Consider the following 27,281-nt stretch of genomic DNA (forward strand, 5'->3'; position numbering starts at 1 on the left):
TGCAACCACTCGTAGACTTCATGTTATGTAGCACCTCCCCATCTCTTTTTCCGCAAGGGCACATATGTGTATGTGCCGACATGGGCACATGTACAGCTGTCCTAACAGAGCCTTGCCTTCCATGCCCGAATGGCACAGGTTCACCCATGGGTCGGTATGGCACCTTGTTGTCTACAGACCCCTTCAAAATGGATCAGTTTCCCTTGGGGATGCAGGTCAGCCTCGATGCCCAGTGGCCCTGCACGCTCCTGCATGCCACTCTTGCTCAGTGTGACACCTCCTGAGAACAACCAGGTCCCTGGCAGCTGCCTGCAGGTCCTGAATTTTCCCTTAGTCAGGTGAAATTTCCAGGGACTTTGGTGGTGGCAGGGCCTGCATGGGAAGTACAGGGCCAGGGCCTGCCTGTTCCCACCATGCAATAGCCACACGTGCCACTTTGGCTACGAAATCCACTTGTCATCTATTATCAGGCTGTCAGTTTGTGTGATTTTCAAGCACTGGGTCTCCGTTAATTTTTGGCTATTTGTTATGAACAATAGCATAATCAGTGACTGGAGGATGTTCGGAGGAGAGCTCAGGCTCACATACAGCCTGCAGAGCCAGTGCCTTTTTCAGGGCTGGTGAAGGTTGTGAAAGGAAAAGTCCCACCACTTCAGAAAATGGAGAAGCAAGAGAAACACTGGATGGAGAGGGTGAGAAAAGTTTTATTAGAAATAAAGTGGAGATGCAACTTCTGTTAATTCAGAAGCACAGACTTTTGCAAGCTGAGATCCTAGCATTTCTTTTTGTACACAAGGAAAATATGCCAAATCTGAACACCTTAACAGAATATGTAAGGTTATATGAGTACAGCCCATAAACTGCCCTTCCCCACCTTCCCCACCCCCCAGCCCAGTTAGGTTAGAAAATTTAACTCCTGTGGCGACAGCAAAGTCTATCAGCAAAAAGCCTGGCTGCTAGGTCCCCGTCTGATGCAGCTCTCTGGTGTTTGGGAGGCTTGGATCAACAGGGGGAAGCCCATACAAATATACTCTTCTTCATGTTCCTCACCTAACACCACCTTGGATCATAAAAACCTGGAGAGCTCAGACTGCCCAATTTATGGTGGTTTATTTTCTGTACTGTTTCACTGTTTCTCAGTGTGATGGCAGGCTTGGGCAGTGAAATGGGACAGGAGACTTTCACTTTTCCATCAGCTTCCCTTGGTTCCTGCTTGGGTTCACAAGGTGGAAGGAAAAGTGTAAATGTCTGTTTTCTATTATTTTCATTGCAATTGTTCCCTAAACTATCCCACCAAATCCCTTGTGACCAGTATAGACAGTATAAATGGGGATAGCTGCAGGGCTTGGTTGAATTGGGCTCATTACGGATCTGGGCCACCGGCTGCCCCTCGCTGTGCCGCCACTGGCAGCTGTGGGGCTGGAAGAAAACGTTCCAAAAAAGGTATGAGGATGGCTTCCACACTCCTCTGCATGTGTGTGGCTCTGGCTTCAGCAGTGATGCTCCCAGACAACTCAATGGAGGACAGATCAGGCAAAGGCTTCCTCCCATCATAGTTTTGGTGAAAGAGAAATCCCACACTGAAGTAAGAAGAAATCCCTCTTCAGTCAGCTTTGAGTCACTTAAAAACAGGGTTCTTTTTGCACAGTCACAGAGAGTGAAATGGGGTTAAACCCCTGCCTTGCTCAAATACTTCATTTCCAGGACAATCAGGGTTCTTAATCCTGAGAGTTACCTTAATTGGTGTCACTCTCTGTATCTCCCACAACTGGAGGTCAGCCCAGCACTTGTCATTCATAATACACCTGACTGAAGGAGAGGCGTGTATTCAAATTGCCCTCTGCAGATGATTCTCCCAGCTCAGGCTGGCGTCCCACTTGTGTCCGGCAGCTGGCTTTCAGGCACCAGTACCAGGCAGGAATACCTGGGTGCACCTGGATGAAGCAGGGAGTTATTTGTGAGCTTTGGTGGGTCTCAGCTCCACGCTCTCTCTGCAGTCAGTCACTGTAAGCGGACCTTAATGACTACGCTCTAATGCGAAGATGGCTTTGTGGAGTGGGGAAGCATTATGGTAACAAACGAAACGTGCATCACCCATACCTTCTCAAAAAAAAAAAAAAAAGAAAAAGAAATCCCCAGCCCCCCCAACAAATTTGAAGTTTAGGTGAGTCAACGGTTTTCTTGGCCAAAGGCATGGAAATAAGGTACCAAAACCAAAATGTACCTTGATTTTTGCAGATGCAATCATCATTTATAATCATAGAATCATAGAACAAGTTATAATATTTGACTACAGAGACAACGTAGCAGAGGATAAATGCTGCTGATTAGTGATTACAGGAGGCAGCAGCAGAAGAGAAAGCAAAAATCCCTGTGGGGGCAACTGCAGAGACCTGAGACCAGCTAGCACCAACATGCTTCTTGGAGTCCTTGCTACAGGTGCTACAGTCTGTGAGCAGCCACCTGAAAATGAGCTCAGGAAGACACTGTCAGCTGAGGGTACAGCGCTGCCTGATGTGACATGGCAGAGGGCTTCCACACATCTCAGAAAAACGTGGCCCTGCCTTGGGATTTGTGTCACAGGCTGACAACGGGAGAGATCCTCAACTTCAGCTGCCTGAGCCCGGCCAGAAGCAGTGGGTTCCCACTGCCTGCTGTGCCGCCCGGTGCCTTAAGGAGGCTTTGAGCTTCGCGCTCAGGACTGAGCTGCTGTTGTTCCTCTGCACCTCCCTTGAATCCCCCTAAGCCAACACCCTTTGCTAAGACCAAAAAACATTTTCCAGACAAGCATGTGTACGTGAGTGGGTGGGTGGGGTGCAGGGGACTATGAAAATTTGAAGGGGAGGCATGACATCCTGGCTTTCTAAATATAGAAGACCTGAACTGTGGCTTCTCTCACACGCTAGCAGCGTGCTTTCTGTTTCGAAAGGCCCCCAAAGCAAATATTGCACTGGCTGGTAGTGTGAAAAAAAAGAAAAAAAAAAAAAAAAAGTCCTGTAAGTAAGTTGATTACAGTTTCCAGCGCTCTTGCACAGAGCTGTTTTTTAGGCAAAGCTCCAAGTGGTGCCCACGCAGAGCCGGACAGGCCGGCGAGGCGCAGACGGCCATCACGTGAAGGCGGTGGCAGGACGAGTGGGCTGGTTGCAGCGCCGGCATAGTGCCGAGACCCAGCGGCGCTTCCACTTTGCCCAGAAGCCCCTGTCGTCCCAGCAGGAGAGGGATGCAAAGTGCAGACCCCATCAGGAGTGGGTGCCACATTGGTGGGGTTGAGAATGTGACATTTCAGCTTTGTGTAAGGCACCGCGTCTCAGTTCCCTTTTCGTTGCCGTTATTGTCACTCTGGTATTTGCATAGCACGACATCAAAATGCCTCAGAGCCAGAGGAAAGTAGTAGCTGCTGCTTTTAAAAAACAAGCAGTTATCCATGCAACACCATCACTGCCTGCATGTGCTCGGGGTGGAGGAGCAGACATGTCACCTGGGGGTTATAGGCTTTGGAAAAGTTTTGCAGAACTGAATTTAATCGAGACTGATGATCTTTAAGCCAAGCTATAAAATCCAGCGGAGACTTATATCCCGGTAATAGACCCTATTAGAGGGTCTAGCGCAGTCTATAGAAAGGATCTCCTCTCTATTAAATCCTCTAGGGCTTGAGTTCTCATTTACACAAAGGGCCCTTTTAGCTGTGTAAAATGGCCATAAAGTAGGTGTAAAAATGATTGATGCTGTCTTTACAACCCCTTTACACTCGGAAAACAGTGTAAAGTGGTCAGGGTGCAAATGAGAATCACACCTGGGTTTGTGAGAGTAAATTACACGGAGCCCTTCACAAATCCTCTGTGTCCATAGTGGTTTAATCCTACCCCTTTCTGCAGAATTCACTCAGAGAATAAATTTCCAGGACTTAAAAAAAAATTTTTTCTTCAAGACCTCTGTCCTTTCAAAACCTTTGTCCCAGTCTTTCTCCTGGGACAGTCTATGTGGACTCTGACACCAGGAAAGGCTGGGAGCTGTCTGAATATGCTGTGGTAGGTGAAAATCCTTTAATTAGTACTTTCTGAAATTCTTGATCTGAGCAAAATACATGTTGTAAAACCATACCCAGGGAGAAACCGTTTCCACATGCTACTGTGCCTGTTTCCCCATCTCTCTTGTTTTGATTTTATGCTCTTGAGATATATAAAGAGGAAATACAGAAGTTAGTCTTTGCTAGATCAAAATGCCCCGTATTTATTCATTAAGCTTTGAAACACCAACAGAATGTATGATAAATATTGCTTTCTTCCAGAGCAAAATGTTAAGCTGCAACATGCTGGTTAGCGAAGAAAACTCAGCAGCTGTGGCTGGAAGCGGACGGTGCGTTGTTATGGAGGTGCACAGCCTTCAAAACTGAGCAGGATCTCTTATGCAGATCTCCCTTCTTTTCCCTGTCGCCCACTGAAGGCATTTGCAGCAACTCTGTGATCACCACTGCCGTGTCTTTCATGCTCTAGAGGAGTCCCAGCAAACTTAAGCCCAGGAGTGAGTAGGCAGAGGACAGGCAACGCGAGCCCAGCCCCATCTAACAGGGGCTGGCCTCTGGGAGCCCAGCGCCTGGGAGGTGTTGGGAGACAGGGAGTGAAAACATGTGGGTGAGATGGAGGTCAAAGGATTAAGAAGACAAAAGCCTAGTTCTGGTGGAAATGCCACTCAGCCGGGACCAGCTACCCGTCTCCCACAACAGCTCTGCTGACAGCCTGCACGCAGCACAGCCTAAGCTAGAGCGCTGCAGACCAAGTTATCTTCTAAACAACAAGGACGTTTGGGAAAGGGCAGGGTGGGAAGCATGCCCTGCTCTGCCAGCAGAGCCTTCCTCTTGCTTCACCCAGCCATCAGGGTGCAGGGCCTGGTGGCAAGGGCGGGAGGAAGCCCCAAAGCTCAGCTGTCATTCAGGCTCCTCTTGATCCCTTTCCCTTATCTTCTTTGCGGAGAGAAGAGCCCACATTTTTGGCCAGAGGGAGAACAGGGTGCAGCAAGGGTCGTGTAGACAGGAGGAAGGTATATCCTCTATCGAACGCTTCTACAGAAAGCACAGCTGGAGTGGTGCGAGGGACAGGGGACAAACATGGGAGTACAAGCAGCAGGTGAGAGGCACCCCTATGTATCCATCTCATACGGGAGCCCGGCCCTGGCACAAGTCTGGAGTCAGGGCAGACGGGCTGGTTCCCACCACTGCACAGATGGTCTCGCTGATGCCAGTGGCTGGGCCTTACATTGCCAGCCCACCCACACACTGTCAGCTTGCTCCAAGCATGCCTGGGAACCAAGCTTAGGGCTTCGCATGGGTGGCGACATGTAGGCAAGTGAACAGGCACCCTTGCAAATGTGCCCTGCAGCCACGCTTACTGGTGACTGTTATTTTTAGGTGCATAAAAAAGCCCATTTGGAAGCTGGTCTCAAAAACCTTCATCTTGTGAAGATCCTCAGCTTGGCAGAGAGCACCTTGATGACACTACGTCTACTCTAGAAGCACTTTCCATGACAAAAACTCGAGCAGTGCTCTAGGTGGACTGCAGGAGACACAACTACGCTGTGATCTTCTGACCCTGGAGGTCTGCTAGTCTAGCTCTGGGATGATGTGTGATCATCATATGGAAGACAGTTTTTGGGTAGAATTAGAGCTGCTTAGACAACTAACTTTTTGCCAGACTGGGTTTTTGACTTCCTGATGGTTATTTTTGCTGAAGAAACAGAAAAGTTTTGGTTCTTTGAAGCCTCATAGAAATTTTATTTGCTTCCTCCTTGCTGATGATTATGGCACAGTTTTTCTGGCATGTGGCTTCTCCACCCCACCTCAGAGACACCCTTGCTCGGGCTACGATTGGGAAATCCCTAGTCGTGGCAGGGCGTGAGCACCAGCTGCCTTGCCCTTACACAGATACATATTGGCAGGCAGTGCAAAATGCTGCTGATTCAAAATTGCTTCTACATTTAGAAGTCCATGCTCTGCAAGTGGAAATGACAGTTCCAGGGACAAACCCACATACTTGTTGTGGTACAAGGCTAATAAGATGTAAAGCACTTCTAGAGCCACACTTTCAGGGTAGAAAAGCACCATTTGAATGCAGTTTGTTATTCTATGCTGCTTATTAAGAAATCATTATTCTTTTGCCCTCAACATCTTTGGGAGACTGGCAGTCTCTTCTTGCTTCCCTCCCTCCACCCCATTTTAAAAACATTCATTGTTGCAGGGACATATCTTTCAGGGCTGTTGGCCCAACTCCACTGCTGGTGTGTAAGGCTGATTGTCTTCAGAGAGGTTACACCAAAAATGCATTTGGCCTTTTGTGCTTGGAATATAATTGGTGGAACTGGCTAGACGCCGGATTTGGGAGCCTGCAATTACAGCAATGTCATCACAGTTTTCAACATGACTAGTGATTTAGGGTCCTCCACTTTAGGAGCGCAACTCAAGGTTTCTTAAATTGATCTTTTCTCACAGAGTGGTGAGAACTCATACCTCAGAAATCTGTCTGGAGTCTCAGGCTGGGCCCACCAACACACCACGAGTCAATCCACTCAGGCTGTTGTTTATTAGTAATCGCATTAGGTAACGTACATTATTAATAGCTCTGAAAATTCTTATCTATATTTTATATGGCAGTAGTCAATATATTCACTTTGCTGTTGGTCTCAACCTGCATTTGAAGAGGTCTTGAGCTCCCTTATTACTTTTCTGTGTGGTAAAGCCCCATCAGGTTAGCATGGATTATATCCAGAGCATCTGAGAGACGATATATTCCCTAAGCATGACCAGCAAAATTATAATTAAGCAGTTTGGACCAGATCTTTATCTGGTAGAAATTGGTATAGCTTCTCTGAAGGCAAGAATAGATATCTACCAGCGAGGGAAATGGACCTTATTTATAAATGGATGTAGCCCTGCAGATGAGTCCCCAACGATTTTTTAATCTCTCTTTTTGTCTATGGCTATTAAAGATCCTCTTTGGTGAGTATTTGTGCAGCTGCATCTTTAGGACTTTGAGACCTCTACATAACGTCACAAGAGACCTTTTGCAAGAATGGCTATATAAAATGCTCTTAAAATGATTGAAAGATATATTCGTTAAAACTGTGTGAATGTTTTTCCTTGTCAAAAACCTTATAAACACTCATCCATCTGTGGTGTCTATGGTGGCAGTACGCTGACATTTGCCATTCCCTGGCTACAACCCCCTGCCAGCCCAGACCCTATACTTTCTGTTGCTGGACTTCAGTAGCAGTTAAAGGGTAGAACCGAACGCCCACATAGAAAACCTGGTATCTGTGTTTCCACATCACAAAGCATGATGACAGACACACCAGGGCTGCGATCAGATTGAGAACCATCTGCAGAAGTAAGTACAGGTTGAGCATGCTGGTGAGGCTGTCACAGTCAGCTGCGTCCTGGTAGACAAAGGTCCTACTGAGGGGATCTGCTCTGTCCAGTTTGCACTGGCAGGTCTCGAGGATGGTATCACAGGTAAATTTCGTCATCTGCAAATAATGGTGTGCAGCAAAAGCCACTGCCAGAACACAGGCAACCAGACCCAGGGCACTCAGGAGAAAATACATCAGCTGAAAGAAAACAAAAAAAAAAAAGGGGGGGGGAAAAACCCCCAAAACCACTCTTTTACCAGCTACACAGAGAATGAGCAACACAGAACTAATACATGCACATGTACTTTACAGGGAATGCATACATTCAATGTACTGTCTGGACATTGCATGCTTCAAAAATTGCAAGACAGCTTGAGGTCCCTGGTGATGCAAAGTTCAGCAGGTCATCTCAACAACTAGTAATTCTGCCTTGCATATTTTGTATGAGTATTGCCTTGCAATTCTGAGACCTGATGAAAGCACCAAGAAATCTGTATCTCTGTACAGCCAGAAGCTTTACAGAGAGGAAGGGAACATCTTCCTCCATTTTCGTACCTGCATTGGCTAGACTCACAACCATCAGCTGAGATAAATTAGTGCAGTTGCCTTGAAGTGGAGCTGAGCAGACTGAGGCTTGGGCTGACATCTTATCCCAGGCTATGCTGAGAAGTAGGTGTTTTTGAAACTTTGCTAATGTGTTATTCCCGGCTCTTGGTTTGCATGCCCAAACAAATCTGACTTATAATTGCAAATCAGGCGATGAGGTGGCTGATCTCCCGCTTGTGGCCCCGCGAATGCAGCCAGCCTGCTTGCTTCCCAGGTCCTACTGTGGTGCAGGAATGCCAGTCTCCATGAGAAACTGTGTGCTGTGCTCAATCGCCTTCCAAAACTTGCCCCACAAACATGGGAGAGAAGTCATCTAAAGGCGTGAAAGAGCAGCGAGTGCCTTTCATTTCCCAGTGCTATGGCATGAGGACAAGGGTCTGCTTGTCACCCCATTACTCCTTACACCAGTGACAGCTTTGAAATAGGGTGGTTTTTATCAAGGATAGCTATGCTAAGTCCACCCCCACAAACGCGTGGAAACAGGCAGCAACTCAGAGCCTTTGTCACTCTGGGTTGCACCTGAGACCTTTGGATACCAGAGCATATGGACTTCCCTTGCTTTTGATAGCTGGAACTGGCAGTTGCTGTGCTGCATACAAAATATGTGTGAATGTATATTAAAATCATATTCTGTGTTTAGCCAAAATAGCATTTTTGGTTCTGTTCATCACTGTAAAAACATTTATTTTTCTTGGCATCTTATCTGCCAGACACATGGCATGGTTGGGAATCTGTTATTTTAAACAGCAGCTTCTCTCTTTCTCTCTCTCTCTTAACCTCAATACTGCAAGAAAACTATCAATATAAAGGCATTTTTTATGACCTTGAAAATCCAAGTATGTATGTCTTGATAAAATTCACACTCCTGGTGTATTTGTCTTATATCTATGGCATTAATCAATCTTCGTATTCAGTTGCCAGATTGAAAAAAAAAAAAGTTTGGGATTATTGCAGATCTTAAAGAGCTATATAAATTTTCTCCCCTGTATCACCAAATTCTTACAGCCAGATATTCATTTCCAAGACTTGGCTACTATTAAATTTAATGACTTCCCCAGCAGCCTTAAACCAAGGGCAGCTTCAAAATGAGGGTGGCTGTTATTAAATGCAATTACTTTACCCCAGCAGCTTTCAAGGTAAAGGTCCACAGGAAAGGTGAAGTTGGAAAATGGGGACACCTGCTTGTACAAAGCACATAGAAAACAGAGTGCTACTGACTGATGGCCCCCCTCCAAACAAAGATGTGGTGTTACTATAAAAGATGGTGTAAACGTGTTTGGTGGGGAAAACGGAAAATGGACAAACATTGATGACTGTTCCTCTTCTCTGAGGGGTGAAAGTTGTTTTGCGATGTAGAAGTCCTAGTGGACTGACTGGTAGTTCATGGATTCAGACCAGCAGAAGACAGAATCAGGCCTCCCTAATAAATGAGATACTAAGCCAAGACTACACGATGTGCCTGATTCTCCCTTGACAGGTATTTTATTTAGCTTCTAATTACTATCCAAAGTCAGGACAAAACAGCATGAGTTTCACAACCTAAGCTACACTCTAGGTACAGTAAGCAAGAATTTGCCTGTTATGTACCGAAAGGAAGGAAACCTCAGAATCTGAATACATGGGCAGCTCTTACAGCAATCCTTAGAGGTGAAGAGAGACACGTGGAGACACAGGGCAATTTACAAATAGCTTATTATTCTCATAAGATGTTTGCAGGGGAACCTCACCGCGAGCTGCTGAAAATGAACACATTTCCAAATATCAAAGGTGAGGCAAATGCAAATACTGCCTGTGAGGGAGCACGAGACAGTAAGTGCTGAGATCCCATCAGCAGATTAATCACATGCCAGACCTGGAGGCAACTTCAACATCACAAATACAACTGCGTAGTGAGCTCCGCCCAGGAACCAGAACTTGCCACTGGAATATTATTTTTTAACAGCCTCAGAGAGATAGGCACTGCGATTGCTGTTTAAATAGAAGGAGAAAAGGGAAGCGGGGATAGACAGCATACGATGAGGTCAGAGCATGGCAGCTCATCCTCCTTTGGGTTCCTCATATGAGGAGGAAACATTTTAGCAATGTTTACTGGCAATAGTATTGCTCCGTGACAAGAAGAAGATAAATAACCTAATATGGATAAAGTTTCTCATGGAAAAGGCTTCTCATAGTTATCAGAGGTGAAACCAGAAAGGTTTGCAGACGTGGATCCAGAGGACCCCTTTTGAAGGCGGTGGTGGCTCAGGCACAAGCCTGTGCGGGGAACAGGAACTGCGGTTTGTGTCACGGCGTGGGCTGCTGGGGCTGGGTGCGCAGGAGTAGAGGGTGTCATGCTAGCATGGGAGATGCCGTGGTGAGGACCACAGTGAGTGATCTGTTAAATATTAACAGATGGCCCAGGAAGTCCATAGGAGATCTCAAGATTTTGCTACATGCTCTTTTTTTTTCTTTTTTTTTTTTTTTTTTCCTTTTTTTTCCCCAAGGGAAGAGGATCTCCCTTTTTAAATACACACATAACAGCTGGGTATGCTGCTTTGCCATACTGCAGAGCATGCTTTCTGCAGACACAGAGATGGCGCAAGGGCAGAAATTCAGCCTGGGACTTGCTGTTGTCCCCTCGAAGAGCAAAGCCACCCTCCCTTTGGATGGTAGTCTCCCTTTCTCACAGACACATGGGGTGCTGCAGATACCTGCAGCAGTCTCAGGAAGGGACTTCTGCTGAAAGCAGTTCTAACACCTCCTTCTTTAACAGGATCCAGGGCTCATACAAGTGTGAAATGAAAGAAGCAGCTGTTGAGAGGGAGGAAGGCAGAGAGGATTGCATGCGTCTCCTCCCATTTCCCACTCTGAGGGAATCACTCACAGTGGTCATAGGGTCACTTCAGGGGTTGACTAAAATCCAAAGTGACCCTTGGTCTATGCAAGTGATCCCGGGGTGCTTACTGCACTCCAGGGAAGCCTGGCCAAGACTTTCCTGTGGGATGGTGCTCAGCAGCCTCAGTAGGTAACAGTCACCAGTGTGAGGGCAGGGCCTGGGCTGGGGACCAAGTTCCCAAGAGGACAGTTGAGGCAGATAGGGCTGAACCCAACCGCAGTGCTGAACAAAGCATCAGGCCCCTGGGAAGGAGAAAATGACCCAAGTTGCTCAGGTTTGTCTCATGGTTGTAATTTTGCATCCTCAGCCTTGTTGCCAAATAGGTAATGTTCATTTTTTTTGTTCAGAGACAGCCTTTAACTGATGTTTGAACAGCTGAGAAATGATACAGGATATTTAGATGAATCTTGTGTGATCAAAGCCCTGGAGGAAACTCTTACCTCCAGCATCGTTTCAAATAGGTACACGCCCTGCAGCCAGAAGATGCAGAGAGGCAGCTAGGAGGGCAGGCACTGCGGGATAACGGCTCCCAGTGGGGATGGGGGACAGGAGTGTTGAACAACATCGGAATGATTGAGTTTTGTGGCATGCTGCAATACGAAACACCAGGAAGGTGGATTTTGGGGAGGAGGGTGCTTTGGGTAAGCAACAGTCTGTGGGCTATTGACTGAACCAGAAGTCTTTCAAGGGAGACTTTAGCTCCAGTTCTGCCAGGTGATGGGGAATAACCCATTTTATATCACCCGGGGAGCACTTAAAAAATGTTTATCTTCTTGTGGGAGCAATGGCTCACGTTCCTCACTGACAGGGTGGGTGGTGTTGCTGAGGGCGGCAGAGACATCTAAGCTGCCCAGCCCGACATGCCGATCCCACCACGAGGGATGACTCCCTTCCTGCTTGGATGCCAAGTTCAATTTAATGCTGCAGGGCAAGCAATAAAAAGCCTGGCGTGGCAGCTCCCGCCCAGCCCAGCAGCTCCCTGGGCAGCCGTAACGTTTACTTGCGGGTGTAAAGGTGATGGGGCAAGAATGTAAAGGCAAGCAAAGGGCAGCAACAATTATTCTTCTCCCTTTCTTTATGTAAGTCTGGGAGAAGCTTGAGGGAGGCACAAAAGACATGCCGGGGTCTAATTTCTAAGGGAGGATGAATGCCAGGTTTCAAAAAGCTGCTCCTTGCATTTGATTTCCTTCTGCCTTTCTCAGTTAACAATCACTGTTATTTTGTGTTGCTTGCATCGGTATTTTTCTTGGTTATTTTGTGTCTGCAAATTACAATAATAAGGAAAAACAGCCCAGAAAAACGGTGTTAAAAAAGCCCCATCTGGAACAAGTGTTCCCAGCCTTTCTTTTCTAGTCACTTACCAGTGTCAATGAAGCACAGTTTTGAGGACCGAGGCGGGGCATGGTGCATGGTTTCTACGCCTCTCTTGCAGTGCTCAGATGGGAATTTGCTTTGTGGAAGAATGCTTGTCCCCATGGTTTGCTAACACTTTCCCATGTTTGCTGATGCCTGACCCTGACGCAAGGCTCCGTGCGCTGAGACACGGCTGCTGGTGCTCGTGTACAGTCTCTCTCTCCCCAACCATGGATGTGGGCAGGCAGAGATTTCCAGCCACACTTTTTAATTTGTCCATGCCCGTGCAGTTTCTTATTTCATGGTCTGGAGCAAAACTGCTGAGAAGATACTGAGATGCTTCTTAGATCACATCAAAAATTAAGATTTTATTGAAGCGGACCCATTTTATGTCACCCTACTTCTTACTCAGCTCTCTATGAATATTTCCACTTAATCAGTAACCCCCAATCTTTCACTGAACACTTTCCAAGTTATTCCAGCTTTGTGGATCTGAATCTCTTTGATACTTTTAAAACATGGCAAATAACAAGGTATCTTGCTCTGATTTGAAATATTATTACTAGAAATATTGTTACTAGAGTTTCCTCTTTATAGGCTACAGTTTCTTCTTTAGCTGCCTGGAAAATACCAGAAGACTGTTCTCGCATTTCAGGTGCATTTTCACTTTTTTTCACATGGCCTTAAAAATATCTCCAGTATCAACTTTTCTGATTGTATTCAATGACATGAGAGGAAAAAGATATTTGAAAAAAGTCAAGGTACCTTTACAGTGAACTGCACACACGTCTTCTCATCAGGCTGGTATGAAATACAAAGCATAACAAATCCCACTAAGGACACCACACAGACCTGCAAGGGAAGAGATGTAAAATGTGTCAAAGCTAAAAATTCCCACAAAAATAACAGCCAAAACACCCTTCTGTGTTAGCAGGACCGTAACTCCAGCAGCAGCGTGTAAGTCAAGTCATTTGAGCAGGGGCTACAGCCATGCGTCTAAGAGCCTTGTATGTGTGGATGCACTTGCAAGGAGGGAAGAGCTCTAACCTTCACTTTAAAGACAAGTAAAACTTACTCAGAGAGACTTTTTGAATCAGACCTACAAAGACACAGCCCAGCAATAGCCTCCAGGATGTGTTTCAAGTTTTTGTCCGTGTAACCATCAAAAAGGAGCAGAAGGCTTATGAAGTTGGGCTTGCAAGCCCCAAAACCAACATCCTACTGGATGCTGACAGGGGGTTTATGTCACCAGTGCAGGCTGTAAATCAGTAACCATAGCTGCCGCTGGATAAGAAGCAGCACACTTTAGAGCAGAGGCTTTCAATGTCTCCAAGAGTGGACGCCTTACCAAAGAAAACATCTCCCCTGGGATCTGATACTGCACTTTAGCCCTGTGGCAGTAATGGTTAACAGTAATGGAAAAGTATTTATCACTTCATTATTCATTTAACTGTCTTTATTATTAATTCTAAAGACTGAGATTTATTTGCAGGTAGGCATTTTCCAGCCATGTAAGGAGGGAAGATCCTGCTCTGAGGAGCTAGACCAATAAATACAATTTCCTTTTTAAAGTAGTGTTATCTGGGCCTCCCATGGTGCTAAGCACTCCAGTCATGTGCCTTCCTCTCCCACATTTTTGGAGGACCAGCAAGCAGACCTCACAGGAGGACACAGAAGCTGCAGTTCTGCAACTGGCCTGCTGCTTTCTGGCAGCTTCCCCCCTGCCTGGACAAGAGAAGCCGGGTCCCCAGGTACCTGATGAGGGCTCACTCTGCTAGTGTGGGGCTGGATCAGGGAATGAGAGGAGTCCTGACTGCACCCGCAGAGGGAGGGGGCATTGTTGGCAGCTGAAGCAATGCTTGGAGGAATCTATGTGTGTTTAGGTTGCCTTGGAAAAACAGGTGAGTCAATGGCACGCACATGTTTTTAAATATCACTTCATATCACAGCTTTGAAAAAGGTCCAGGTGTGATGAGGCTTAGTGGGGACCTTAGCCAAGATCAGCCAGCGTACTTTCAGAGGTCTTGTATTCCACAGGGCCAGGAGCAAATCTTGGCCTTCTTGCTAGGAGCATCTTGATTATAAATGAGAGCTATTAAATTCTCAGTGACTACAGCAAGAATTTGGGCTTGTTTTTTTCCCTCCCCTTTCATTTTACTTCAGAGGTTTTGAAGGGTTCTCATTAATTTGAGGCTTTCTGCTTTCGCAGAGCAGCGGGATCCCTCTTGGGCCAGACCCAGGCTTTGCTCGGGAGTGGGACTACGCCATGGAGACACCTGCAGGAGCACAGGACTCCTTCACAGCCCCATCCTCTCCCGCTCTCTGCGCACTATGGCAGTGCTGTTCACATCCAGATTTCCAGCTCTACAGGGGACTGCTTGACCTGCAATGAAAAACGCATAACTGTCCTTTTAGGTAGCAATGGTTAAACACATTTCTTTTATGATGTGACGCATAAAATACCAATTTTTCTTTACATCTGCATTGTTGGTGTAAGGCACTAGAAGTAGCCCTGTAAAGGAGGAGTGCCTCTCAACACACAGATAGTCATGTCCCTCAAGAACCTGTGTGATTAATAACACTTTTTCCCATAAAGTTTTATTTCATGTCATTTCAGTAGGACATGAATAGGAAGTATTGCCTGAGAACATTTCTAAAGAAAGCGTCAGTATTATTTACTCCTTTCTATGTCATGTGTATTTATATTCTGGTCCTATGACTTACACACGGCCTCCAATTTATTTGTTTTCTTCTTTTTACTGTTGACAGCCATAGCTGACAGGGTTGTCGGGGGAAAAAACAACCTTTCTTGTCAAAGGTCCTTCAGTGCTGGGGCTTTTTTTGCCCTATGGTGCTTCTGTGTGACTCAACCATGTTTCATTTCTCAGGATTAATCGCCTATGTCCTTGGTCTCTTGCACTGTATATTAATCTTTTAATTCAATTAACATGCCCATAAAACTTAAATCTATAGGAGATCATACCTCTAGTAATATCCAAATAATAAACTCCCCCAGTGGCAGTAGTGGCTGAAGGAAAAAAACTTGCACTGAGAACTAAGAAAAAATGCTTGAATACACACACTTAACGTTACACCCTCAAATTCATGTGAAATCAAAGGGGCTGCTCATGTCAAAGCTAGACCTAAGTATTTTCAGGATCTGGTTCTGAAGGATCTTGTTACGAGTGATAAATCAAATTGGCTTTGCTTCAGCTACACTAGTGGGCATTTACACTTGCATGAAGCGAGGGCCAGATTTGCCTCCAGGTTACTCCCGTGAGACATCATGGGACTGTGCCCACTCTCCCATTCCTGTTCCCATTTTCCCACAGAAAGCCGACAGAGCTGCATTCATTTCTGAGGGAAGAGTCAGATACCAAGGGTGGAATTTTCTCTCTACCATCAAGTGCCTCGTACAACTCCTGCAAAAACCCTGCTGGCTTTCAATGCAGCAGGATCAGACCTCCCTCATCAGAAAGCTTCCCATACAAAAGACTATCATTTAAAAGGATTTCCATTCCTGCACGAGCTTTCTAAAGTCCCTCTGGGATTTAAATAACATACTCAGGGATACTTGAAGAGGCACATTTGTAGTGAGGTATTTATAAAAGATTACACTGGGTCAGGATTCCGGCAAGTCATGGCCGGGATATTTCAGAAGGCTTAAGTATTACTTTTATAACAATATACCAACTTTTTTTTTTTTTTTTTTTTTAAACAGAGATGTGTATTTTTGTGAGGGATTGTAAAAAATAATGTTGCTGAGAATTACGACCTATATATGGTTTACATTTCAGTTCTTTAGAGGTAAATTCACTCACTGGAGCAAACTGAAGTGTGGAACATTTATACAGAAAACAGCTTTATGCTTCTATTTTATACATTATTAATAAATCAATTTTGAATTATAACTGTGAAGTGTAATAGAATAACTATAAAAATCCTCTGGTAAATACTTGTTACAGCCCACTAAGTGACTAAGACAGCTGCATTACAGCAGGCACGTTATGGATGCTGTTGATGATGATTGCTAAGTAGCATTCGGTAATCCTGCATCCTAGTGCTTCAATAGCCACTGCAATATCCCAGCGTGAAGCATACATTTCCTATGCCTTATTGACTAAGCACACAACATAAAATGCAATTGAACTTGCTTTAGCACTTGCTTGCCACCAATCGATATGCATTTGTTATACAAATAAAATAGATTCTATAAGAGCTGCAGAATAGCAGTTAATTAGATCAACTCTTGTAACTGTTATCTGGAAATCTAGAAATATGCATTTCTATGCTGAGTAAATTTCAACTCCAGTTTATTTCAAGATCCGATTTCAAAATTTTCCAGATGGACTAACACACCCTTCGCTGAATAGATAGTGACGTGAAAGGTTATCCAAGGGAAGAATTTAAATTTAGAAAAGTACTCTCTAGAAAAAGACCCAGATGTATTTAGGGAGGGTACAGATTTAATTTTGGTTGAGGCATACCCTGTGAAATCCCCTAGTTCACAATCCAGGGAAAACAGCTGTTTCCAGCGCTGGCTGAAAAACTTAAAATTTTATGCCGTAGAAAAGTTTCAATACTGTTTCTTTTTAGCGGGAAGCAGTAGATGACCCTTCCATAGGGCAGGAACATCTCAGTGCTGAAAAGTGACTTAAGAATTTGTTTTCTTTAAACCACAATCAAAATAAGAGTAGACATTTTCCAGGTTGCCCCTGCTCCAAAGAGGGCTAGAGCCTGTTGTCGTGAGAACAGAATTAAGATCCTATGGATTTCAACAGAGACGGGACCTGATCCCAGCCACATTTAGGAGCGGGCCCCAGTTGATTTGCCTGGGAGGACCCCTGCACCCACAGAGATCTAACGTGCAGCCCTTGGCTCTCCAGAAATTGGCAAAGCAACTCTCCCTGTACGCGCACGCCGGCTAGCACAACTGGGTGTTGCTCATAGCTTGGAGCCTCAGACACTGCTGCAAAATAGATGATTCAACAGCAAGCCTGCAGCTGTACCACAACGCACATTCGGCACTTGCAAGGAGCATGCCTTTACGTATCTTGATCATCCTAAAACCAGAATTCAAGCACTAAAGAAGATTGATTTCAAGCTTTGTGTAGACAAAATCCCTCACCACCAGCTTTACTTCAGCCAGTCTTGCTGTGCTGAAGACCTCCAGCTGCCACCAAAGCATGGCGGGCTGACACCCTGCCCAGCACAGCGCTGGCATCCACCTGCACCAACCAACCCTGTCTCTCCCACTAAACTTATTACACTTCTGAAAAGTGTCATGGGTGAGAAAAACAGGTTTATGATCTCCAGCAGGAACAAACACAAGTGACAACGCAGAGAGTGTTTGGACAAAGCCCACAGCCATTGCCACCCAGCAAGGACCATGAGGTGCAGGGCAAGGGAGCCACTCTCTTGGTCCTTACCTCCCCATGGCTCACTCATGTCTGGTCCTGCAAGGACTAAGCACAAGGTGTACGAGCGGCACAAAGGCACCCCCTGGTAGTGATGAAGATGGTTGTGTAATGTGCATAATTGAGGGAAATATGAACACATAAGGCACAAATTTCCGCTGTGGTTTGCATTCATTATCTTTGCACACTGACATATTAATGTGGTTTGCTTTATTTCAACAGATTGCAAAACCACATATTGCTCTAATCTGTCTGCATCTCTCCTTGTATATTTGTCAAACTGGTTTTTCTTCTGTTTTTGCTACAATTTTAGCCTGAGTTTTGCTGTAGAACAGGTGGTTTTCTCCAGCAAAGCGCTTCCTACCCAGAGCATCTTGGAAACCCTGGCACATGAGGCTGGTAAAGTAGGAGAGTTGGAAACATCCACCAAGAAATGAAAGAATGAGGCAAAAAGGAGAATCCTGGGTCTATGCCACATCACAAGATAAATACTGCAAACACTCACAAAGCCATAGTATAGATCATCTACTCTTTATATGGGGGCTTGTTAGCAAGAACCTCCTGCAACAACCTTCAGGGGCAGAAAGCAAACACGTTGGAGAACAGTACCTCTCAAATATAGGCAGTGCAATGCCACATGGCATTGCTGAGGCCCACAGGCGGACTCCTTCTTTTTAATAAGAATGCAAACTCTCAAACTTCAGGGGAAAACCAGCTATTAACAGAATTAGGAAGATATTTCCATTATGGACAAGTTATTTCATAGTTGCTCACTTCAGGACACTAGGGTTCTTTCATGGAGAAGCCATGTTATCCACCGAATTTAACACTCCCAGTAGACACAGACTTTGATGCAAGAAAGAACATGTTCCTGTTGGCTTTGCCATTACAACCCAGGTTCATCTCTGATGCCAGACATCTGTACAGGCTATTGCAGACAGTGACACTGATGTTTATTTTCTTTATGAGGTTTGAGGAAACTGCAGTGAAAGCAGGTGCTACAAGGCAGCTTTCACTGCTAGCTTTCATCAGCCTCGGGTCAGCCTAGGTCTCACTGTCACATGTAAAAGAAGCCAGTCTGCCACACAGAGGTATTGCACCTTAACAGTTTTTTCCCCTTATAGATTTCTCGTTAGATTTAAGGACAGTCTAGTTGCATATAAATTACTTTGAGAAATAATAGCTGTAATACTAATGATATACATGTATATTGTGGTTGCAGGCAAAGGCCATCACCATCTAGGAAATCATTCTCTTAACAGCCATAAAATCCATAATAACTGTCCATCCCTGCCCCACCTACGGAATAAAATAATGTTGTCTTTACTACAGGTCCCTTCAACACACCATGGCAGATGCACAACTTTCTTTTAAATTCTGTAACATCATCAAAACCCTGCAAGAACATTCATAATCAAATGAAATCATATTTTTCCATAACGACCTTTGCTGTTTAAGTTAGTTGCTCAGCAGTGAAAATGGTCAGTTGTGCTACGGTAAGGTTTAATTCCCATGGCACAGCACTGTCAAGACTACCATCACTTACAAAGTCAGGAGCTGCAGCAGCAGTCAATTACTGATGTTAAGTCAGAAATACGGTGCTGGGTGATCAAACGCCTGAGGGAACAAAAAAAATAATTAAAAGTTCCCAGAGACAGCAGTGATTTGCAACGTGAGAAGTGTAGCACGGCTAAGAGCACTACATGAACACGACTCACGGTTTGAGCTATGTCCATGACTATGAAGCTATGGAAAGCCATTATCTCCATAGTCGTAAGAGACTAGGTTGAGCTTCTTACCTAGGATGAGGAAATCTGTTTGAACAATCTCCCAGGGGGCTAAACCACAGAGGTGTCCAGGATTAGATCAGCACTTGACCAGGTATCACACAGAACTCTGCTGTGCATCTACCTTCTCAAACCATTCCTTCAGAACATTTCAACATTTTTTCCCATCAAAGTTTTCCACTCTATACCTAATCAAAATAAAAGTATGGAATTTAGCTAATCAGGCATCAATGCATAGTCACTCTTAGAAAACCGTAAGATTTAATGGCAGAGGGCTCTGAAGAATACAGCTCTGGTGCTACATACATATATGGCTATAAACAAGCACTGGAAACTTCACCATAGCATATTTCATGCAGCGTACTTTGTTGCATGCCATCCAGAGTTTCGCATACTCTGGGGAGGGTTCAATTAAATACCTAAACTTAGAGGCTCTTCTTGAAGGCAGTCCTCCCTCAAACCTTTTGATGTTTGTCCACGGCTAATTGAAGCTAGCTTGTATAAAAAATGGATGCCTGCATGACTGTAATTTCCATTAGCTGCTTTGATGGCACCAGATTTTAAGTGTCACCTTTTATTAAAAATTGAAATCGGTTTCCCTAATAACAAGTAAAAGTTAAAAACCCAGCAAGGCTGTATAGGAGGTAAAGCTTGACTGAAAGCCACCTCCACAATTGCTGCAGGAAAAGGTGTCAAAGCAACAACAAAAAAAAACAGCAAGGGGCCAGGGCTAACAAGAAAGTGTCTCTCTCCTTTCAGGCTTTAAAAGAGAACACATTTCAGGGGTTTTTAAATAGTTAATCATCCCCCATATCAATATGGAATGGGATCTGTTGCCTCCCGCTCTAGCTGGGGATGCTTCCCAATTATTGACCCTCTCTAGGAAGATAAAAAGATTGCCTCATACATAAAGCAGTTGTCTGATGTTTGTCAGGGCCACCATCATGCAGCCAGAGCGTCCAGCCTCGTGGAAAATCGTTACATCCAGCAGGTGGGAGGATCCAGAAAGAGAAAGGCAAGGAGGCTGACAGGGGTGTACCTGTACAGGTTTGCCTCGTTTTATCATGTGAGACCCTCTGCAGAAAGGCTCTTAGGTGGAAACATCTACAGAGCCTCATCTGTGGGGAAATTGTCAGAGGCAACGTGGCCCTTGAATCATTTTGTTACACTGAGCCAGGGGAACCATCTACATTACAGGAACAGCTATAGGTAGAGCAAATACCTTCTGGTCCAGAGGTCTAACCAATGCTAACCATCAGGGCATATTTAATGCCAATTTCTAATTTATATCACTTTATAGCATGGTACCACCCTTTTCCCCCTAGTCGTCTGTATACAACGCTTCATCCTTTTGGTATCAACAACAATGTTGTCTCACAACAAGATTCTCAAAGCTTCTCCTAAACAGTTATACACATCACCATCATTGTACTCATTTTCAGGATGAAAATCCCAACCCCTGACCTCTCCCTGTTGTCATCTTCTACCATTTCAAAAGTTCAGCTTAATTTTAGGGGCCCTGCTACATCCCTGGGAACTGGGGATGCCAGAGTGACTTTGCTGAGACTGTACAAGCCAAAGGGGGTGCTAGACGCAGGGAGCTTGTCACACCGCCATCCTGCCCTTCCAGCCTCAAAACGGCACAAACCCTGACAACCTAAAGAGGCAAAGGCTGGGCCAGCACTGCCTGTTACAGGCAGCACTATTGATTTTGGCACTCAGGTTTACCAGCCCATGAGCACATGCTGAGTCAGTGGCAGGACCCACTGTCTGAGTCCAACTCTCATGCAGAAGTACATCAGTTAAACAAACATCTCAATTATTGGCATCTGATAGGGATACACAGCACTGGGAGATAGTCCTGGCTGTTCGCTACACATGTTGTACTAAGCATCAAAAGATCTTTGAAGCATGAAAGGCAGCCAAGCTCCTCTGCCAGCCCCTTTGTATGGATAGGTTATCTTGCACCGTTCCCTGGTGCTGCCACACAATGCACTCTCTCCTGCAAACCATCCCTCACAGCTGGGTTTTCCAGCCATTGTGGGATCTTCATTTGTCTTGCCTATCCTTGTCTGTGAGATGCTCAGAGCATCACCTTTGATGAAGGTTTTGTCTTAAGTTTCTTTTTTACAGTTTTTCTTTAAAAAGCTATAAAAACTTAAAAGAAAGATAAGCATAGACATTTCTGACTCCAGGTAAATGAAGAACAATTAAATTGCTTTTTTCAGTTAAAAGTCCACTTGCCATTTGCACTGCAAAGCCCCACATCAGCCTCACTCCACCAGGGCAGAGAAGTCAATGCTTGATCAGTATGGCCAAAAAGCAATGGGCCATGGCTACCTCTTGGGTAAAGCTCAGGGACCCTCTGGCCTGGGGAAACACCAGGGCAGATGTGGTCCTAAAGTGCCTGAGGCAGAGAGGAGCATCAGAGCTTCGGGGCTGGGGGCTCGGCCTGTGGCAGATCTCTTGAGACACTTTTTATAATAAAATAAATAACAGCTGGAGCCACGATTGCTGCCTTGAGCTGCTTGAGTAACAGATTTTTTAAAAAATGTTTTGAAAATCCCAATTTTATGTACATCCATACGTATATATATGGATTTAAAATAACTTTCTGACAGAAATAATAAACACCCTGAATAATCATTTCTGATGAGCAATTCTGTAACTTTCTTAACTGCCTGAGTCTGCAAAATGGGGCTGGAAGGGAGCTTGCCTGTGAAAACTCTGATACTCTCTACTTTTGATCACAGTGGAAATAATCTAAGAGCAGATTTTTCAAGGAGAAATACATCGTTTCTTCTTCTGGGTGTCAAAAGGCCACAAGCTAATGAAAAAGAATGAAAAGGATACCATTAATATCTACTGCTTCTGCAACACTTTTCATCCGAGGATCTCAAAGCAAAGGGTGACGGATAGCCATTATTAACCCCACTTTACAGGGGAAATAACAAAGTCTTAGCAAGGTTAAGTAACTTGCCCAAAGCTACACAACAAGTCAGTGGCAAGACACTGAAAAAAAAATGAAGCCCTGCTCTCCTAACTGGACTTGTGAAGAGTTTGTCCAAGCTCCTTCAAAACACCAAGAAGGAAGAGACTGCCAGGGTGGTCCAGCCTGCATTTTTGGGTGCTCGGGACAGGTCTTACGGAGGAGCCAGACAACTGCTTCAGACCTAGTCACCTTCACTGTAAATGGCTCCAGGGAGGTGAAAAAATGCCACCTTCTCTGGTTTTAATTGCATTTATTTGCCTGTCCCTAGCAATGCGGCAGAGTTATTTTACAGGGAATAGGTTGTTGAGGCTGAAGCAGAAGTGGTAAATCACGTAGGCTGCGTGGTTTTGGTCCATAAACCTTTCCTTTGGTTTCTGACTAATGCCCCACAGATTTCAAACAAAATGCATTTCAAACTAGTGGGTTTTGACAAGGTTTCACAGTGAAACACTTCTGATGCAACACAAGCTGTACCATTTCCTTCTGCAGGAGCTGCAGGAGGGAAGGGCCGGTGCCAGGCACCCCTCAGAGGAGACACCTTCGGTATCAGGGGCCTCCTTCACTCCCTGTCAGCAGATCACCAGCCACATTTATTCCATGGGATGGTGAACCCAATCCTGTGTTATCCTCACAAACCTAGGCACTCAGGTTTTGAACCAGTTTAATTCAGACTGCCTTGCATGTTTTGGTTTTCCTCAGTAGCATTTTACTCTAGCTTCTTCTCTAAATAAGTTCCTTTTCATTCATGGTAATGCACTAAAGCACTTGATTTTCAGCAAGGAACGGTGTCACCATTTTGACACTAATAAAGAAGAAAAAAAAAATCTTTCAATCAATCAGGGTCTATTTAACACATTAGCAATTTTCCTTCATTTTTCTGTCTTCCTGCATTAACAGCCGTGGGGTCAAATCCAGCCCTGGTGTAATTCCAAAGGAGTAACACTAGGAATGAGCTTCGCCCATTATCTCTAATGTTGCTAAAAAGGTCTCGATAATAGATTTTTTAAGTTCTTGATTCTGAATACTAATCAAGTCCTTTAAAAAGAGCACTTGAGTGGGATGCTACTAAAACAAATATGCTCTGGTATTTTACACCACATCTTTCTGTTCTGTTGCTCATTTCTGTGCAAATAAATGAGTCTTGGGAAGTCACTTTCTGCCATGAGATTTGCTTTTGAGCAGCATGTGGATGGTCCATCCCCTACCTATACACCCTCTATGCAGCCTCCCACAGCAGCCCAAGAGCCAGCCCATAGGATGTCCAGCCACACGCAGGATGTCCTAACCAAGGGTCCTCCTTCATGGATCAGTTTCCCCCCAGCTCTCCAGAGGCTGATGCTCCACAGCACAGCTCACCAGCAGCACCCTATGATCTCCATACCCAGAAACTCCAGCTCAGCATCTCCTGGCCATCTCTGTTCGATGTCCCAGTGGGCACCAAGTACCTCCATGGAGACACTGCAGGACAGCAACAAAGTAAACGCAGCATCATGTCATACCTCCTGCATTTTGCCCCTCAGATACATGCTTTGCATTACCCCCGTGGTGCATCGGCCATGGCCAGTGCTCCACATGCGCTCTCTTGCTGGGAGGCCCTGGGGGTGCACCACCACCTCCACCTCTCCTTTCTAGCACCAGTTTCCCTTTTACTACCCTCTCTGCTGGCATCAGACTCCTCTTTCCCTTCTGCTTTGGGCTGAGGGTGCAAGGTGCACTGGTCTTCCCAATAGCCAGGACACCCGGGACACAACATGAAGCAAAACAATGCCCTGACCCCAACAGCCAGAACAGTTCCAGGAGATGTGTTCCCCAAGGCGTTATCCTGGCTGGCTGGTGAGTGCAAAACACGACCACCACGGCTGACAGCTGAGTTTTGCTTTGAGTTGGGGACTAGCTCAGAAACGCACGCGACGACTTTTGCCTGGTTTTCAGGGGAGAATTCTGAAAGCGACTGAGCTTTGCCTTGTGTGGTCATCTAAGTGTCACTACTGCGGGTGGCTGCTGCTAAAAACTAGAGGGGTTAGAGGTCTGTCTCCAGAAAGTAGTGACTTTGGTGGGGTTTCAGGCCTCCCCAAGGGAGATCAGGCATACGCGGATGTCTCAGATGGATGCTGTTTCAGTGCTGATGAAAGTCACATGGGCCAGGGGCTGCTTCCATGGTTTTTCTCACCTCCCTGGCCATATGCTAGTTTAGCCCAGCTCACTCTTTTCCCAGTCTTTGTGTATCAACTTTTTCTAGTGAAAAAGCTATTTCAAACCTGGGATACTGCAAGTGCTGTCTGGACAAGAAATAATCTGACCTCCAGAATGCCCAAATAAACAGGAGGAGTGAAAATGTTCACGTGCTGCTATTTTGTCATCCGTAATCCACCCTGGCTTGTAATAGCAAACATCCCAGGAGGAAGTTCTCCTCCTGAGCAACAGCCAGCTCTCACCCTGAGAAACATTGCTAAACTCTTAGATACCTCTTCAGTCAGAAGAGAAGCAAGAAGGGGGAGGTGAGTAAGAGAGGTCTTCCTTTGGGAGCTTGGGTCCTGCTCTTTCTACTCTTTGGAGGGTGGCCCAGCAGGATTAATACAGCAAACCTCAAACAGTTCAGGTGTGCAGCTAGTCTTTCAACTGACAAGGAATTACATTTATAGGAGATGCTCCCATAGCTGCTTAGTGCATCAAGAAATCTTTTCTTTAAGTACCTAAACACGAATTTATTTTATGGGAGTTCTCACACTCTAACAACAACCAAAACAGTGCTAACACATCAGTATATATTTTCCCGAATCCTGCAGCCTAGGGAAAAAATCCTACATACTAAATTGCATCCATGGCACATCCCAGGCTCATAATCACTGACCCTGTCTCTCCACAGGCAAACCACACGTCTCCGAGCACACAGCCAAGCAGGGCCACACTGTGCATGGCACCAAGACCCCGCACCTCCCCCCCGACCTCTGCAGGGGCGGCTGACGCTGGAGACCAGCCCCTTGCTTCCCCACCAGCAATGCCTCCTGCCCTTTACCCTGTCCCTGCCAGCCCATGCAGCGAGCCAGCCGTGTCACTCGAAACAGCGCGTGACTTGGCAGGAGCCGCCAACCCACCCTGGGACGGGCTCCCTTTCCCTGCCATGTTACCCATCCGCCAGCACCGTCCCCCTCCCCAAGGCCACACGTGGTCTCTCCCTCCAGTGGGGAAGAAGTTGAGTAGCAGTGGGCAAGAAAGGGGTTAAATCACAGCGGTTCTTACACAGCACAGAGAGGAAGCTCAAAAGACAGACATTTCTCTCTTCTCACTATTACCAACGTGCCCAGCTAAAAGTTGCGAGTTACAGAGTTACGCTCTCACTTCTAAAACCTGATCGTTATGGTTTGGTGGGGAAAGAGGGAAGGCAGCGTAAATAATCAACATTTTTTTTCAGCATCACCAGGCAGGAGTTCACTGCAAAGCACAAGCTAATACATACATCTAGTGAACAGCAACCCTGTATTTTATTTAAGGTCTGTTGAGTATTTCAGGGAAGAAGATGAAAGATTGTGTTATTCTGCAGGAGCAGTTTCCTTGGGAAAGTATAGCCAGACATTCAATCCCAGGAATATTTATAGTTAGCATAACTCAAATGGTGTTGTGCATGCAGTTGGTTAGTCTAAGTGGAGCGTCATGCAGCTTGCATTAATGTTGGCAAAGGCACTTTATGGAGAAACAGACTTTATGCTTACAATTATCCCAGCCCAATATGGAGTGTCTCTGACTAGCAGAGAAGAACTGATGCCTGCCATAAGGAAGCCCAGCACTGTTACAGAGATGCCTAATGCCAGCTGCAACAAAGCAAACAGCAGCGGGAAACGGCAGCCACAACAAGTGTGGGATTCCTCCTCCTGGCCAGTTTTGGGATCCCCCTTGGTTTTCTTCTGCTTCTTCTTCTTCATCGCTGACTCCTGCGTCTTGCTCGAGTCGGTGCTTTTCTCCCCTTCGGGTGCCTTCCCTGTCTGGCTCTGGTTATTCAGGGACGTGCTGTGCTGGGGTTTCTTCTCCTCCTTCTTTCCCATGCCGATGAACTTTAGGTTTTCACGTGCGTGTGTGTGTGTGCACGCTGATGGGGGTGTGAGTTTTTTTGCCCCCCAAAGCTTCGCTTTGTGCTGGCTGAGTTGTTCCTGGTATTTGAATCAAGGAGGCTGAACAAATATGGAAAACATTTGGAGCAGATTGTCAGAGCTTCGAAATGCCACATATAGCCCAGAGAACAGGGGGATTCAAGGGGGGTAGCGAACTGCCAACGTGCAGGCGCCGGCTCTGCACAGGGGCTGGCTGTGCACCCTCGGCTGAGCATGCGTGCTGCCACAGCTACATAGGTGTGAGCACACACATGTGTGCATGTTTGTGGAGAAGCTGGGCAGACAAATAGCAAGCAGAAAATCTGCATTGCTAGCTGATGAACAGGAGGGAAATCTGTCTCACCAGGGAGCTGGGAGCAATCAAGTGTCTGTGTCTGTATGCACACCGAGCAGGCAGGTAGGAGCTCATCATGCCGTGGCTCCCCTGAGGATTACCGGCACACAGAGAGTAACTCAGTGAACACACGCAGCACCATGCACACAACGGGCACGTTTCCTACACCAGCTGAATCAGATTAAATAGGTGTATTTCAGCAGGAGGGAGTTGACTGCGTGTATGGAAAGCATGCAATTAACACAAATAAAAATTCAAATTAATCCCCTAGGGAGCAAAAAGGAATCCTGTCTCTTCCCAAAAGTTGCAAAAGCACAGCTAGGCATGTTTTATGATGAGGCACACAGGGACCAGTGATGAGGACTGGTGCTGCTGTGCAGGTACTGGTAGTGCATGAAGCTGAACATCTGCTG

At 45.7% G+C, this 27,281-nt stretch overlaps 1 protein-coding gene across 1 annotated transcript; it reads right to left on the reverse strand.

Moving 5' to 3' along the window:
- Positions 1-7,230: 7,230 nt before the first annotated feature.
- Positions 7,231-26,468, reverse strand: SSPN (sarcospan). The gene is made up of 3 exons (XM_009947369.2): positions 26,139-26,468; positions 12,998-13,084; positions 7,231-7,596 (listed from the first exon to the last, which is right to left on the reverse strand). Exons 1-3 carry the CDS (start codon positions 26,466-26,468, stop codon positions 7,231-7,233), a joined length of 783 nt encoding a protein of 260 aa, XP_009945671.2.
- Positions 26,469-27,281: the final 813 nt, after the last annotated feature.

This window comes from Leptosomus discolor, chromosome 1 (assembly GCF_034619465.1).
Source record: "Leptosomus discolor isolate bLepDis1 chromosome 1, bLepDis1.hap2, whole genome shotgun sequence".
In the NCBI taxonomy this organism is placed as follows: domain Eukaryota; kingdom Metazoa; phylum Chordata; class Aves; order Leptosomiformes; family Leptosomidae; genus Leptosomus; species Leptosomus discolor.